The sequence below is a fragment of the Xyrauchen texanus genome, chromosome 7 (genome assembly GCF_025860055.1).
Source record: "Xyrauchen texanus isolate HMW12.3.18 chromosome 7, RBS_HiC_50CHRs, whole genome shotgun sequence".
Lineage (NCBI taxonomy): Eukaryota > Metazoa > Chordata > Actinopteri > Cypriniformes > Catostomidae > Xyrauchen > Xyrauchen texanus.
Genome location: NC_068282.1, coordinates 32,712,514 through 32,728,376, shown reverse-complemented (window position 1 = coordinate 32,728,376; position 15,863 = coordinate 32,712,514). Strand labels below are relative to the sequence as shown.

The following is a 15,863-nucleotide window of genomic DNA, read 5'->3' as shown; positions in this document are numbered from 1 at the left end:
ACTGGTCTCGGGCTGTGCCGCCTGGGCTTTCGCTGCCACAGGGAGACACCCTCGGCCAGCAGACAGGGTATGGGATCTAGAGCCGTACAGGGGTAATATGTGCTGTATTGTCTCTGTCTGCTTCTTCACTGCTGGACAAAGTCCTCGACGGTGTCGCTGAATAGGGTCGCTCTGGGCGATGGGCGCGTTGAGTGAACCATGTCGGCGTCCCTCATCTCGACCAGACTCCTGGACCACCAAGGTGGACATCGCCTGCCCGAGTGCTCATGACGTGACCTTCGAGTACTCACCCTACTCACGAGCCCCAAAAGAGATGTTAAGCTGGCTGTCTCATCTCGGAACTCGACGGGGGAAAACGAGTGTGCTGGGGAATGGGAGGTCCGCAGGGATTTACCCCGTGTGACCTCAGCCATTGGAATCCCCAAATCGCTTCCAGCGGAGGAAGTAAAGCCGCGACTGCAATGTTACCATGGTCATGGTTCTCACAATGAGAACATGAGCCATCCACGAATGCTGCCTCAGTGTGATCGCGACCCAGACACGTGGGCAGCACCCGTGGCCTTCGGAGGCGGAGAGACCGCATCCAGGAATCACACAAAGATGTAAAGGCATCTTTAAAAAGACGCGTCTTTAAAAAGACGTTCACATCAATGGGTTGCTCTAATAGAGGAAATATACTCTTTGCAGAAATATATACTCTTTTTAGCACTGTAGAAGCACCCTTGTGCGTACTCTGCAATAATCATGCAAAAGGAGAGAAATCCGCTAAATGCGTACCGACAGCATACGCTTCTTCAAGGTGAATGGACTAGCAATGGAATTCAGCTCGAAGACACACAACCGCTCGACTCCAAAGAAAAAATCTGAATGAGTGGTTGCAGCCAGCTCCTTTTATACCTGTATCTCCGGGAGAGTGGCATGCAAATTCCACTCTTCAATCCTCATTGGCCTTTTATTAAAGATCAGAGGTGTTTGGGGCTCCCAAGAGCAACTCCTAGTGTGACCAGAAGGGGAACAGCCTTTGGCACTGTAGCTTTTTACTGGCATCATTTTCAGAAAATTTCACTAAATGTGTGACTAAATTCCCTGCACTGGGTCTGAGCTGCAGTAAAGTGAGTACTGGTGTTAAACTTCCCCTTTCTGTGTATGACATCTCCTGCTGCTAATGTCAACAAGGAGAATTAAATTACAATTCCACTTCAAATCATAACCTCCAGTTGATGGAAAAAGCATGTGGGCACCCCCCTCCCTCATCTCTCCTTTCCTTTTTCACTGTTCTTCCTTCTATATCTCCCCCTGCCTGTGTGTCTCTCTGTTTTCTTACATTCTTCGTTTTTGCTGTTCTATTCCTCTCAGTAGGGGTTCCAGAATGTTGACTGTTGTGTTTTTATAATTATGGGAAAACTGTTTGTAGCATCTTGTTTTTTTGCAGAATCTAATCAGCTTTCCATCAACTCCCGAGTCATCTTTAGTCCGCTCAGTTTGTGATGAATTCATTAGGCCAGTCAAGTCAAGTCAAGTGGTTTTTATTGTCGTTAAACCATATACAGTTAGTACAGTACAAAGCGAAACAAGACAATGTTCCTCCAGGACCATGTGCTACATAAAAACAACATAGGACAAACACAGAACCACATGAGACTACACAGACTAAATAAAATTTCTACATAAAGTGCACATGCAAACGTGTGTAAACAGCAGTCCCAAAAAAGTATGGGACAGTACAATAAATTACTAAAATGAACAGGACAATAGGCACAGTATGAGACAGTGCAGCGCTGACCAGTACACATTTGTAATCTGAGTAGTGCAAAAAGATGACTTTCTTAAAATGGCCAAATGTAAACATAACATACTATGAAATAGTGTTCTTTGGACATAGCAGTTATTGAGGTATCAGCTAGGTATAAGTGACAATGAATTAAAGTGCAATTCTTGACATGTGCAAAAGTTGGATGGTGTACAGGTGTGTGTGTGTGTCAGTCCAGTCTCTGAGTATTGAGGAGTCTGATGGCAGGAGGGTGAAGAGTTTGTGTGAGGGATGTGTGGGGTCATCCACAAAGCTGGTTGCTTTGCGGATGCAGTGTTTTGTGTAAATGTCTTTGATGGAGGGAAGAGAGACCCCGATGATCTTCTCAGCTGTCCTCACTATCTGCAGGGCTTTGCGGTCCAAAACGGTGCAAGTCCCAAACCAGGCAGTGATGCAGTTGCTCAGGATGCTCTCAATAGTCCCTCTATAGAATGTAGTGTGGATGGGGGGTGGGAGATGTGCTTTTCTCAGCCTTCGAAGAAAGTAGAGACGCTGCAGGACTTTCTTTGTAATAGAGCTGGTGTTGAGGGACCAGGTGAGGTTCTCCGCCAGGTGTACACCAAGGAATTTGGTGCTCTTGACGATCTCCACAGAGGAGCTGTCGATGTTCAGTGGAGAGTGGTCACTCTGTGCGCTCCTTAAGTCAACAGCCATCTCTTTTGTTTTTTCCACATTCAGAGACAGGTTGTTGGCTCTACACCAGTCCGTTAGCCGCTACACCTCTTCTCTGTATAGCTGACTCGTCATTCTTTTCGTTCACGACTGAGCATTGCTGCACAGTCGTGAGTCAGCAGAGTGAACAGCAATGGACTGAGCACACAGCCCTGGGGGCCCCAGTGCTCAGTGTGGTGGTGGAGATGCTGTTCCCGATCCGGACTGACTGAGGTCTCCCAGTCAGGAAGTCCAGTATCCAGTTGCAGAGGGAGGTGTCCAGGCCCAGTAGGTTCAGCTTTCCAATCAGGTGCTGAGGAATGATTGTGTTGAATGCTGAGCTGAAGTCTGTGAACAGCATTCGAACGTATGAGTCTTTTTTATCTAGGTGGGTGAGGGCCAGATGGAGGGTGGTGGCGATGATGTCATCTGTTGAATGGTTGGGATGAAACGTGAACTGCAGTGGGTCTAGTGAGCGGGGCAGCTGGGTCTTAATGTGCCTCATGATGAGCCTCTTAAAGCACTTCGTTATGATGGGTATGAGTGCGACGGGACGGTATTCGTTGAGGCAGGACGATGGTGGTGGACTTGAAGCACGTTGGAATGACGGCGCTGCTCAGAGAGATGTTGAAGATGTCGGTAAGAACATCTGCCAGCTGGTCTGCACATCCTCTGAGCACTCTGCCAGGAATGTTGCCTGGTCCAGCAGCCTTCCATGGGTTGACTCTACGTAGAGTTTTCCTCACATCAGCCGTGGTAAGACAGAGCACTTGGTTGTTGGGAGGAGGGGTGGTCTTCCTCGCCACCCCGTTGTTCTGCGCCTCAAACTGAGCGTAGAAGTCATTCAGCGCATCTGGAAGGGAGGCAACTTTTTCACGGGCAACTGATGTTGTCCTGTAGTTGGTGATGACCTGGATGCCCTGCCACATGCGCTGCTTGTCGTCGCTGTCCTGGAAGTGACTGTGGATTCTCTGGGTGTGTGCGCGCTTTGCCTCTCAGATGGATGTAAGATGTTCTGGATGTAAGGCAACTATGGAACAGATCCACAAACCGTAACACGCCTAAACACCTGAACTCCAAAAATATATGCTGAATTTAACTCACCTGCCAGCACACCACAAACATACACCAGGCCGATTTTCACAGCGCCGTGCACCATCTCTAATGGCACGCCCACCAACAGCTGCATGGCCATGTTTAGACCCAGGTGTTCAATTCTGAAACATAAAACAGTAACTAGAGCACAATTACAGACATGTTTGAGGAAGGGTATTAATAGCTGTTTGCTAGGGTGTTGCTAGGATGTTCTGGGTGGTTGTTTGCTTACTAGCCCATGTCAAATAAAGCATGTTAAAATCCCAAACATTAAGTATGAGCAATAGTTATAGTGTATTATTATATTACTGTATACTCATATTTTATTATTATAATAGTGTACTAATAAATTATAATACATTTACAAGTATTGCCACAATATAATAAGCTAATTGTCATTGGTATTACTCAGTACTTATGTAGTATGTAACTACACTGTAACCTGTACACTAAAGTGTGACCAAAGGTTTTACTCTGAAGCAATAAACTCCCACAGTCATTTGACAACATTGTGCAGAGAATGATGCATGGCCTGAGCTGAGGTAAAGGTGAGCTGTAGCCTATTTACAAGTGTCTTTTTTCCTTCAGCGGGTTAAAACCTTACAGGTGTGCTGTGAAACAAAATAAAGAAAACCATTCAGTTACCACCAAACTGCACCCATCAACTTCCAGATGTCAGTGATGTACAGTGAGTGACTTCATATGACTTTATTAAATTTAATGTGCAGAGAACAGTTTTTGTAATGCATTTAACCATGTCAACATGCGTGGACATTGTATTTTGGCTTTGCTATAAATTGGCCAAATTCTTACAGCAATCTACTATGATTCTCAAATACAATAGTTTGCTGTTAATAATTTTACATTCTGGGAGATCAAGAGCAGGCTAACTGTTAACTAATTTGTTTTACAGTAAATAGCTGTTGTATGAAAGGTATTAGGGGAAAATTAACATTTAAAATCATGATCATCTTGGCGAATGCTAGCGACATTTTGAAAAGCATATTTCAAAACCCCCAATGAAAATTTTAGTTTGTGGAACAATGGTTAGTGTTCATGATGTTTCTGACCAATTCCTCTGTTCTTTATCATCTCACATCAGCCTTCCCTTGTCTGTTTAATGAAAAGTCTAATAAAAAAAAAACCAAATCAAGCTTTGAAGCAATGTACATATTTGTGGCAGGGCGGAGGGCGGGGCCGGGTAGTGATCCTACACACCCGGTCCCGTATTAGGCTAATCAAGCCTCCCGAGAGGGATAAAGGTCGACTGCAGAGGATCGTGCGGGAGAGAGAGATCGTTAACGGACATGTCCGTCATGTGTGTGTTTATGTTGTCTTTTAAGTTTATCATTAAACTATTATTTATATTGAAAAGCCGGTTCTCGCCTCGTCCTTTCCATTGATCCCTTTACAATATTAAATGTACAATGTTGCCAGGATTTTTTTATGAAAAAATAACAACCTGAACACAGTACAATTACACCCCTAAGAAATGCAGATAAGCATTTGTGCTTGAATAAGTATGTATGCATTGGCAAATCACTGGGGCTACAAAAATAGTAAAAAAAAATAAAATAAATAAAAAAACATGTACAAATGTTTTTATTCAGACTTAATAGAAGTCTTAGTTTAATTAGTGTTGTTGTTTTGTTAACAATAGTTGTGTTTTGTTTGAAGTCACCATCATGGTGATTAGTGTTCTCTTGAGCTGGCACCTTAAGGCGGGTGCACACTGTACAACTTTGACCACGATTCTGCCATCTGAGACAAATTTCAGGAATCCTAAAGGATTTCACTCATCGCAGGGCAAAATCGGCAAACTTACAACGTTCAGTATTACATGTTCGCAGATGGCCGATTAATAGCCTTTGAGATGATCTTAATCCTCCAACGAAGTTCTGGCAGTGTCTGAAATTTAGCATCGTAGCCGTATAGTGTGACGGGATGAGATATTCCGCTCCTCTTATGCACAATTCACTTAGAAAGAAACCGGCTCCACGTTTGCCCCACCGTAGCAACATTTGTGCCCAGTTATCTCTCTACTCAAGCACTTTCTATGTTTTTCTTCTTTTCATTTTATATAAAAAGTTCTAATAAATAAATAAGCAGAAAACACTTGGAGAAAAGTGTAACATGTCAGCAATATGAAAGCATTATTCTATGAATTAAATAAATAGCTTATAAAAACGAAAATAAATAAATTATTGCATTTTCTCGTTATTTTACTTTACATGTATCATGCATTTTCTTTACCACATTATTAGAATTACTATTTTACTTTTATTAAATTTACTTTAAACATATGTAAACATCTTAAGTTAAGATTCACATCACTACAATTTTATTTATAAATAAAATAAAATATAAAGATTGAACAATTTATACTGGTAAGAATTTATGGGACGTTTTATTCCAAATCAGCAAATACAGTTGGATACAATTATAGAAATCTATGTCATGTTTGTGCATTATCCATAGGGAATCTGCAAGCGTTATTATCAGCCTTAATGATTTTTCTAAATTTTGCATGGCCGATAGGTTACTAATCTAAAAAAGGAGAAAGACGTACTATAACCCACCTTTTTTGTTTTCTCCAATGTGCACGAAGTTTAATGAGCTTGTGGAAGCTCATTATTACAGTAGGCTACCTCCCGCACTCACGTTCATTCTCAACATCTGTAATGTGCTGTATTTGTGATCAGGCTGTCTTATTATAGGCCTATTTGACTAAATCCATCTGTCTTGTAAATGTTAGTCTATGCTCGTGATGGAGTGGTATTAGAGCAATGGAAATGCTGATGAAAAAAAAAATGCTCCTCTGTGGTGGGCAAATTTTGCAACACTCCCATAAAGCGAGTCACGTTCAGTGATCGGGACGATTGGGACCACTGTCGGCTACGATGTATATCGTGCAGTCTGACATTACGTTGCACAGTGTGCCATGGCGATATAAATGCGTTAATATCGTACAGTCTGACAAGCAACAATCGTAAAGGGCTATTATAAATCGTACAGTGTGCACCCACCTTTAGACCTTCTTTATTATTGTATTATGTTCTTCAAGCCAGTCAGTTTGTGGTTTAAGTAAAACACAAGTTGTTTCACTGTGCTACTTGGAAGACAAAATCTAAGGTCAGCCTGAATGTCTGACCGCGACGTGCTGCAGGAACTGCACTCTGCCATTGACCTCGGTCTCAGAGTCATGAAGGTCACAGCGCAGGCACTCGTGCGGGCGATGGCCACCCTCGTGGTCCAAGAGCACCACCTCTGGCTGAACATGGTTGATATGCGTGACGTTGACAAGGCATGCTTCCTCAACGCCCCCGTCTCCCAGCTTGGCCTCTTTGGCGACACCGTCGACGACTTCGCCCAGCAGTTTTCGCCGGTGAAAAGGAGTAGACGGAGGCGATCTCCCACATCATGCCGCGCTGTCGCCAAACCAGCACACAATGCAGAGAACAAAAACCCGCCCGCCATCTCCTCCTTTGGAGTCAGCTTTGGACTCAGGTCGCTGCATGCCACTCATATCCCTGGCAACTGCAACACGACGCTGGACGCGCTGTCTGTCTGCCAGACGCACGCTCGCTTCCCTTTTTACCTGTATGTCTGGGGGCGAGACATGCAAATTCTGTCTGCCAATTTCTCATTGGCTTTTTCTTAAGTTCAGAGGTATGCGAAGCTCCCAAGGAAGACCCCTTGTGTCACTTCATTCCACACAACGTCTCGTTCCCTCCCTCAGGGAATGGAGGTTACAACAGTAACCGTGAAGTTTTTGAACCTATAGCATTACAAATGTTGACAAGACACAGACAGATAGCAACTCTCAGCATACAAAACGCAATAATGGTGACAATTAACAAACATACGTTTATGTAAAAAAGTAAAAGCTGAACATTAAAATACAAGTAACTTAGACTCCAACAAAAACAACATAAAAATAAACCAGTAAATAGTACAAAAACCTAAGTAATTTCTTCATGACGCAGTGCATGCTGGAAACTTATCTGTTCATTTCAACAACAGTATTTAGTATGTAATTTGATGGCTATATGCTGCTAAATTACAGTTGTATACTGAAGCAGTAAAAACAGTTTCTAGCTGTTATTTTCAGCAACAGCAAGACACAGTTAATTTTACAATAACTTGCTGGCAACCCTGCTGCCATTTTGTGGCGTGGGGGCATGGTCATGTGTGGGTCTGCGGGAGAGAGAGAGCGGTAAGGCTTGTCACCTGGTTAATAATTAATCCCAACGCCTGTCTCTTGATGTAGTGATGTGGAGGGAGACATAAAAGGCACGTTGAGTGTCCAAAGACAGAGACAGAGACAGAGACAGAGACAGAGAGAGAGAGAGAGAGAGAGAGAGAGAGAGAGAGAGAAAGCAAACAAGAAAGCACAGCGGCTACGAAAGAGAGAGTGCTTTTCCATTTAGTTGTAAAGCTTCACGTGTATCGACGGTTACCGCTGTCTCCTGACTCCTCCATTGCCCGAACTAAGAGCTTTTTACACAGTTCTTTACTGTTTTTTGATGAGAAAATTTACTTTAACTGTGTTGAATACTGTTCACAAGATTCTAAACTGTCATTTAAAGGGTTAACTTCTGCTACATTGAGTCACGTGACACAACAGCATGCCGTCTATTTTCTTGAAGTGCTCCTACGGACGCAGGTTGTTGGTGGTGCTATTGCCGTACCAGGCGGTGATGCAGCCAGTCAGGATGCTCTCTACAGTACTGGTGTAGAACCGTTTGAGGATGTGGTGGTTCATTTCAAACTTCCTCAGCCATCCCAGGAAGAAGAGGCGCTGGTGAGCCTTGTTTACAACGGCCTCAGTGTAGACGGACCATGTGAGTTCCTCAGTAATGTGGACACCGAGGAACTTCAAACTGCTGACTCTGTCCACCGGTGCTCCATTAATGATGATGGGGCTGTGTTCTCTGTCTTTCCTCCTGAAGTCCACTACAAGCTCCTTGGTCTTACTGACATTGAGGGAGAGGTTGTGCTCCTGACACCAGTGTGTCAGAGTGTGCACCTCCTCTCTGTAGGCTGTTTCATCATTGTCAGTGATCAGACCTACCACCGTCGGTCGTCAGCAAACTTAATGATGGCATTGGAGCTATGTGTTGCCACACAGTCATGTGTGTACAGGGAATACAGGAGTGGGCTGAGAACATAGCCCTGTGGGGCTCCAGTGTTGAGGGTCAGTGATGAGGAGATGTTGCTGCCCATTCTAACAACCTGATGTCTGCCTGACAGGAAATCCAGGATCCAGCTGCACAGCGAGCTGTTTAAGCCCAGAGTATCTCATCAAGCTTGGAGGGCACTATGGTGTTGAATGCTGAGCTGTAGTCTACAAACAGCATTCTCACATATGTGTTCCTTTTTTCCAGGTGGGAGAGAGCAGTGTGTATTGTAGATGCAATGGCATCATCAGTGGAGCAGTTGTTGCGGTAGGCAAACTGCAATGGGTCCAAAGAGGTTGGCAGCACAGAGCAGATGTGATCTCTGATTAACCTCTCAAAGCATTTGCTAATGATGGGGGTCAGAGCAATAGGACGCCAGTCATTTAGGCAAGTGATTTTGGCTTGCTTCGGTACAGGCACAATGATTGACGTTTTGAAGCATGTGGGTACTACAGACAGGGAGAGGGACAGGATGAAAATGTCTGTAAAAACACCAGCCAGTTGGTTTGCGCATGCTCTGATAACACAGTCGGAATGCCGTCTGGACCTGCGGCTTTACGGATGTACTAGAGACTCTGATGTACTTAACCCTCTGGGGTCTGAGGGTATTTTGGGCCCTGGAGGAATTTTGACATGCCTTGACATTTGTGCTTTTTTCAGTTGCTTAAAAACATATTAATGGCTAAAGTCTGAAAACACTGTATTCAGCACAAACTGGGCTACAATATTATGTGAGCAACATGTGTGTACAGGTTTGTATTCTTTAGAAAATAACGTTGCATGTTTTTTTTTAAAAAAACTAACATTTTCAACATCATTACTGCAGACTTCAGTGTCACATGATCCTTCAGAAATCATTATAATATGCTGATTTTCTAATATGGGCATATTTAAAGTGCATTTTACTAATTTAACCTGAACACATATTTGCAAGCACAAGCATTGTTGATGATACTGAGGCATTATAAACACTAGATAAAATATAATCTAAACATTCATATTATTTTTTATATCATATCATATTACATACCATATTTATATTATACAGCATACAATTTAAATACCTGCTTTAGCCAAAACAGCATTTAAATTTAACTAAAACTTGCTTATTAGGAGTCATATTTCAAATGACAATACTCTGAATCCTGTCTGGCAAGTCTGGAAACAGTCGCACTAGTAAAATATGTGTCATGTATTTACCTGTAATTCCCATTTTTGCCCACTAGATGTCCCTAGTTCTCTGTTTTTTGTGCCCTGATTTCCCGCCATTTTTAACATCATTGTTTTCACCTGTGTCTTGTTTGGTACTATGTATTTAAGTTACCTCAGTTCCCTTGTTTGTCACTTGGTTTTCGAATGTGCTAGCCACCAGTCCCTTGTGTGGCTCTCTCAGCCTGCCCTGTAACTAGGAGGAGTGAATTCTAAGTTTTTTCCCTTGCTGGACTTACTGAGCTTTGTTTTGGATATTTCCTTTCCAAGTTTTCTTCATTGGATTGAGAAGAATTGTATTCTGTTTTTTCCCCTTGTGCCAAGTTGACTCTCTTCTGGGCCCAACCTAACGCTCTGTGGCTCAGTGGATAGTCAGTGCCACTCCCTCACCAGAGACCCGGGTTCCAGACCGGCTCGTGACAATATGTACGTGTTTATATAAAATAGCATGTCAACTAAAGAAAACGAAATGACTTACTCATCCGAAATTGTATCCTCGGCTGGATCAAGTCTCTCTTCAAAATACAAACGTTCATCGGAGTCCTGCTCTTCTTTTGAGGAAAATGTTAACTCTTCCTTAATATCCTGGAGTTTCATCGCCTGTGTATTGTTACAAACACGCAGAAAAGTTGAGTTGTGTTTACATTAAACCTCACTGTCGGGGGCGTGTACATTTGCGTTGATCGTTTCAGCACATTAGCGTATGAATGGCGCACTCTGCTGGTGGGTGTGATCACATTACAGATAATTAGATGGACCGGTAAAAAACTGTACATCGCTTTGTTTCAAACAGATTGCATTGCAGGAGAATATTTGTTTTTTTAAATTTGAATTGTTTTATTTAAAAGTAGATATTTTAAGCTTTCTTTAGACAGGTTTCATGTTTGTGTGATAAGTATTTGCGGAGTTTCAGTTAATTGTAGTGACGTTTTTCTGAAATATTCTCATGAACACAGACACTGCTGAAAGCTCACCCTTTTTATTTTCTTTATTTTACAAAAGCACAATATTTTTTTGTTATTGTGAGTGTACACAAATAAAAGTAGACCATTTATAGTCTCTAATGATGTCTTAAACTTATCTGTATACCCAAAAATGACGGAGTATTTTAAATTGTTTCCGCTGTAATGACGAAAATATCCAGCAGGTCGTGCAGGCGTGTCCGTCGACCCCAGAGGGTTAACCTCTTGTTTAGTTGTAAACATGGCCTTCACATCTCTTTCTGTTCTTGTTAGTTGTTCTTTATCTTTGAAGACTAGTGTACACCTTTGTAAGAAATCTTCAGTTTTTTGGTAATTTCAAGCATTATATAGCCTTGATTCCTCAAAACAATGATTGACTGACGAGTTTCTAGAGAAAGCTGTTTCTTTTTTGCCATTTTTGACCTAATATTGACCTTAAGACATGTCAGTCTATTGCATACTGCAGCAACTCAAAAACAAACACAAAGACAATGTTAAGCTTCATTGGATGGACAATAAAGTTTTTTGAATAGAATTGAATTGAGTTCTGAGACAACTGAAGACAGACAGCACACTGGAGGTTTAATCATTCACTTAACAGGGAGCAAGGGTGAATCATATAGCTTTCTATGCAGCTAAGTGCATTCAATCCTAAAATCCAACCATGCATTTCAGTTACAGTTTCAGGCTGCAAGTTAGAATTATTTAGATTATTCAATTAACTATCTGTAACGCCTCAAAAACATGAATAACCAACACTCCTGGAAACATAATAAACAATTTGATGAAAAAATTTGACTTTCTATAGCTTGGTGTTCTTTAAAATTTCACTACATAGTCTCGCTGTCGACATATGTGCACATTCATTTTTAGGAAAACTATTCGCTCAAGAATTATTTTTATTATTTTTGTATTTATTTGCTTGTTTATTAGGTGCTATTAGTTACAAATCAAGATCACACATTGATTTTTTAAAACCTTATCAGAATGGTGATGAATGCTCAGATAAGGAAATAAACCACAACGCTACACACACTAAACACTTTATTAGGAACACTATCGTCCTAATAAATTGCCAGATGTGGTCTTCTGCTGTTGAAGCCCTTCTGCCCCAAGGTTCGACATGTTATGCATTCTGAGATGCTATTATGCTCACTACAATTGTACAGAGTGGTTATCTGAGTTACCATAGCCTTTCTGTCAGCTCGAATCAGTCTGGCCATTCTCCATTGCCTTCTCTCATCAACAAGGCATTTTCGTCCACAGAACTGCTGCTTACTGGATGTTTTTTGTTTGTTTTTGGCACCATTCTGAGTGAACTCTAGATACTGTTGTGCGTGAAAATTCCAGGAGATCAGGAGTTACAGAAATATTCATACTAGCCCATCTGGCACCAACTATCATGCCATGGGTGAAATCAATGAGATCCAATTTTTTTGCCCATTCTGATGGTTGATGTGAACATTAACTGAAGCTCCTGACCCGTATCTGCTTGATTTTGCTGCTACCACACAATTGGATGATTAGATAGACAATCGCATGAATAAGTAGGTGTACAGGTGTTCCAAATAAAGTTTTCAGTGAGTGTATATTAACACCATATTACTGTAGTAATAGCTTGGTTATTTGCATAAAAACTATGGCTTCCATCAAAAAACATGATTACTATAAACATATTTATATATCCCTGGCTGCCAGAGCCGCCTCCTTGGCCTCAAAACCCTGTTCATGTTCCTCTTCCTGCACAGATATCAAATTTTATGAAGTTGCAAGCATTTTGAAATGCCAGTTAAGAAACAACTAATCAAAACAGTATCTAAAAGTGGCATGAATTAACATTCGTACCAGAAGTGGACAATATTGTTAGGCTGTGTTACTCTTGGATGCGTTTAGACACAAATAACTCTCTCTGAATTACAACAGAGAAAGAGTGCAATAAAAACCAGCAAACATTACTGAGAATACCCTTTTCAAAAAACAGTGGAAATCCAAGTTCAAGAACATAAAGGGCTTGTGAGACTTCAAAACAAATGTAGAATAAATCACAACTGATTTATGTTTTGGCTCAACGACCAGAATTGTTTTTTTTTGTATTTATTATACACGAATTATCTAAAAATTTGAAGATTTGCAAGCATTGGATATTTCCTACGAGTGTTCTAGTAACAAATAAACTGTATCTAAACATCGGATCTAAAACACATAAGACTTTCCCCGATCATAACTCTCGGCTATGCATCTCTTACCCAGCGTGCATGAAAATGTAGCTAAGGTACCGCCAGGCCTGAGCTCTGAACTGTGGGTGGTAGAGCAGTGGGCCCTTCAGGAAGTATGGGGATGACACCTGCAGAACCCAGCGGTTTAGCTGTACTCCGTAATACATGAAGACAATAACCTGAAAAAGAAGATGCACATAACACTTTCAAGAAGTAGCTATCATTTTTTGTAGTTATCTACTACAGAGAAGTAGAATCTAGTACTGGATGTACAAATTAGCATTTTTTACTTTTTAAAGGTATAACTTTTTAAATGCCTATTTTAAAATAGGTTTTTACACTTGTATTGGTCAGACAAACAGGTAGTCCCACATAGGGATGGGAATTTAATGATTCCAGTTTGAACATTTTCAGTTCCTTTACGGTTCTATTAACAATTATTTGAATACATTTGAGGAACACTTATATAACCCTCTGCAGCCTGTTGATAAGAGACCATGTAATAAAATTATTGTAATTCATAAGAAATGAGTCATTGATTTGGGAACCACTCTAAACTAGTCACTCTGTATGTTTTTGATTGACTTAAAAGAAATAGCACCAAAGTTTAATTTGTTTGGGAACCGCACTACATTGGTTGCATTGAGATTCAAAATAACCTGCTCATCAAAGTCATTTGTTTGGGAATCAGACTACACTGGTCACGTTGTGCATTTCCATGCTGTAGATTCAGTAGCGGGGCAGCGCTGATGCTGAAAAGAACTGCAGGATACACCACCAGAATATTTTAGTACATTGTTTCTTCTACTTGTGGAAAATGCACATTTGGGAACTGTTATCAGAACCAAAAATCAAGGAAACCATATGTTTCCAGTATTTCTTTTTAAAATTGAACCGATTCTCGGCTCCCAACCCTTATCCCATCCCACACTCATGCCATTGGTTGAGCAAATTATGCTATGTTCGGCTCAGGATACTCAAACAAACAGAGCAATGTTTTGATTCACGCTAAACATCTTATCAGTACACGCAGTACTGTGAATCAAACCGATGACTTGCCATTGGTAGGGAATGGCCTACCAGTTGAGCTGCAGGAACAGATGAGCAAAATATTTCAAATGCATTTGAACATTAAAAAATTACACACTTCAACTTTAAGAAACTCAGTGTCAAAATAATTTCACTCTACAATAGTAAAGGTCAGTCTTACCTCTGCTATAGTGATGGCCAGCATAAGCCATGGTGGTGGACAATAGGTGTAACTGTCAAAGTACCACTTCCGGTCCACCTCTCTGGGCAAAGTCTCGTAGGCGACATGGCGCACAAGTTTCCGAGACAGACCCAAGCCCACCTCCTCTCTCAGCATGGAATTCCTGAGCTGCCGACTCCCCTGCATGATCGCTCGACGGAAACTGTTTGAACGTTTGTTGCTCATCTGGAAAAAGGACACACCATCATTGCACTGACAAGTTTTTGTTTTGAGTGTATGTGCATGAGATCATCTACCCATAATCAATGATAATCATTCAATATTTATACTCCCTGTCTCTATTTATTTATTTTTTTTAAATTTGTGATATATTTTTTGGTAATAATATGCCCTGCAAGCATGGAAACACTCTATTTGTGTCCATGCTACACGTACCACTGTACATGTTACTTCTTATTCATTACTATATAATGATAGTAATTACAATAACAATATGCAGACAGGAGCTCAATTACACAGTAAGTACACATTGTTCATGAATATTACTCAGTAATTACTTGCAAGTACAATACTTGCAATTACTTGTAATGTAAATACACAATAACATGAGCACTGTAAAATTAAGTGTGAACCATGGCTGTTACTGGGAAATTCGGATTCTACAGATTCATTAATACGCTCTGTCACATTTTAAGGAATATTAGTACATTTATGTGTCAGGACATCCGCTGATTCAGAAACAGCCACGAGGCTGTTCCTCTATGATCTGTTTATTTGTCTGTGACAGTACACCCTGTCCCACAGCCCCCTCTTCTTGGTACAGGCAGAATGCAACTGCCATCACTTAGCAACTGATTAAAGATTCCACACTCATCACCAAGTCTTAGAGCAGCTGTGTGACAAACCATGTGTGTGTGTGTGTGTGTTTGCATGCATGAGACAATGCTGTTCAAACAAGCTTTTCACCGCTGAGGCAAAAAGCCCTCAAAAACTTGGAATGTTCTTTTATCCCATGCCAAGCTCCCGATCAGGAATACAGGTCATGCATTATGTAACTTGTAGAAGAGGCCCTTGGAAGGATAACTAAATTTAGCAGGGAAGCCCCTGAATATTTCTGCCTTTGCCATCACATTGGGATCAAGTGAAATAAAATAATAATAATAATAATAATAAACTCTAATCTGATTTACAAAGCTTTTTGTTTATAAAATTTTGTTCAATTTAGTATCACAGTTCTATTCACACTGTAATGCTCTAAAATGGTTCACTCTGTGTTAAGTAAATTATGCAGTAATCTGAAGCAGGAAAACACTGACCACAGATCATGTTACAAGTTTAACTTCCAAATCATCTCTAATGAGTTTCTGCTTCAGTAGACAGAACTGAACATACAATCATGAACAGGTCAGCTTTACCTTTCATATCCCTTTCAAAAAATAATCCTGTTGTGTTCCTTAATTCCTTCCTGCTGTTACCCATAGGTTTTTAACAAGAATGACTCATATAATACAAGTATATAATCAAGTATAA

At 41.0% G+C, this 15,863-nt stretch overlaps 1 protein-coding gene across 2 annotated transcripts in view; it reads right to left on the bottom strand.

Moving 5' to 3' along the window:
* Positions 1-15,863, bottom strand: part of LOC127647098 (rhomboid-related protein 3-like) — a 130,839-nt gene that overhangs the window by 18,135 nt on the left and 96,841 nt on the right. For both annotated transcript variants that reach the window (XM_052131191.1, XM_052131192.1), the window contains 3 exons: positions 14,334-14,558; positions 13,154-13,302; positions 3,566-3,678 (listed from right to left, as the gene is read on the bottom strand). In XM_052131191.1, the coding sequence (XP_051987151.1) occupies positions 3,566-3,678; positions 13,154-13,302; positions 14,334-14,558 (487 nt within the window). The remainder of the gene's footprint in view (positions 1-3,565; positions 3,679-13,153; positions 13,303-14,333; positions 14,559-15,863) is intronic.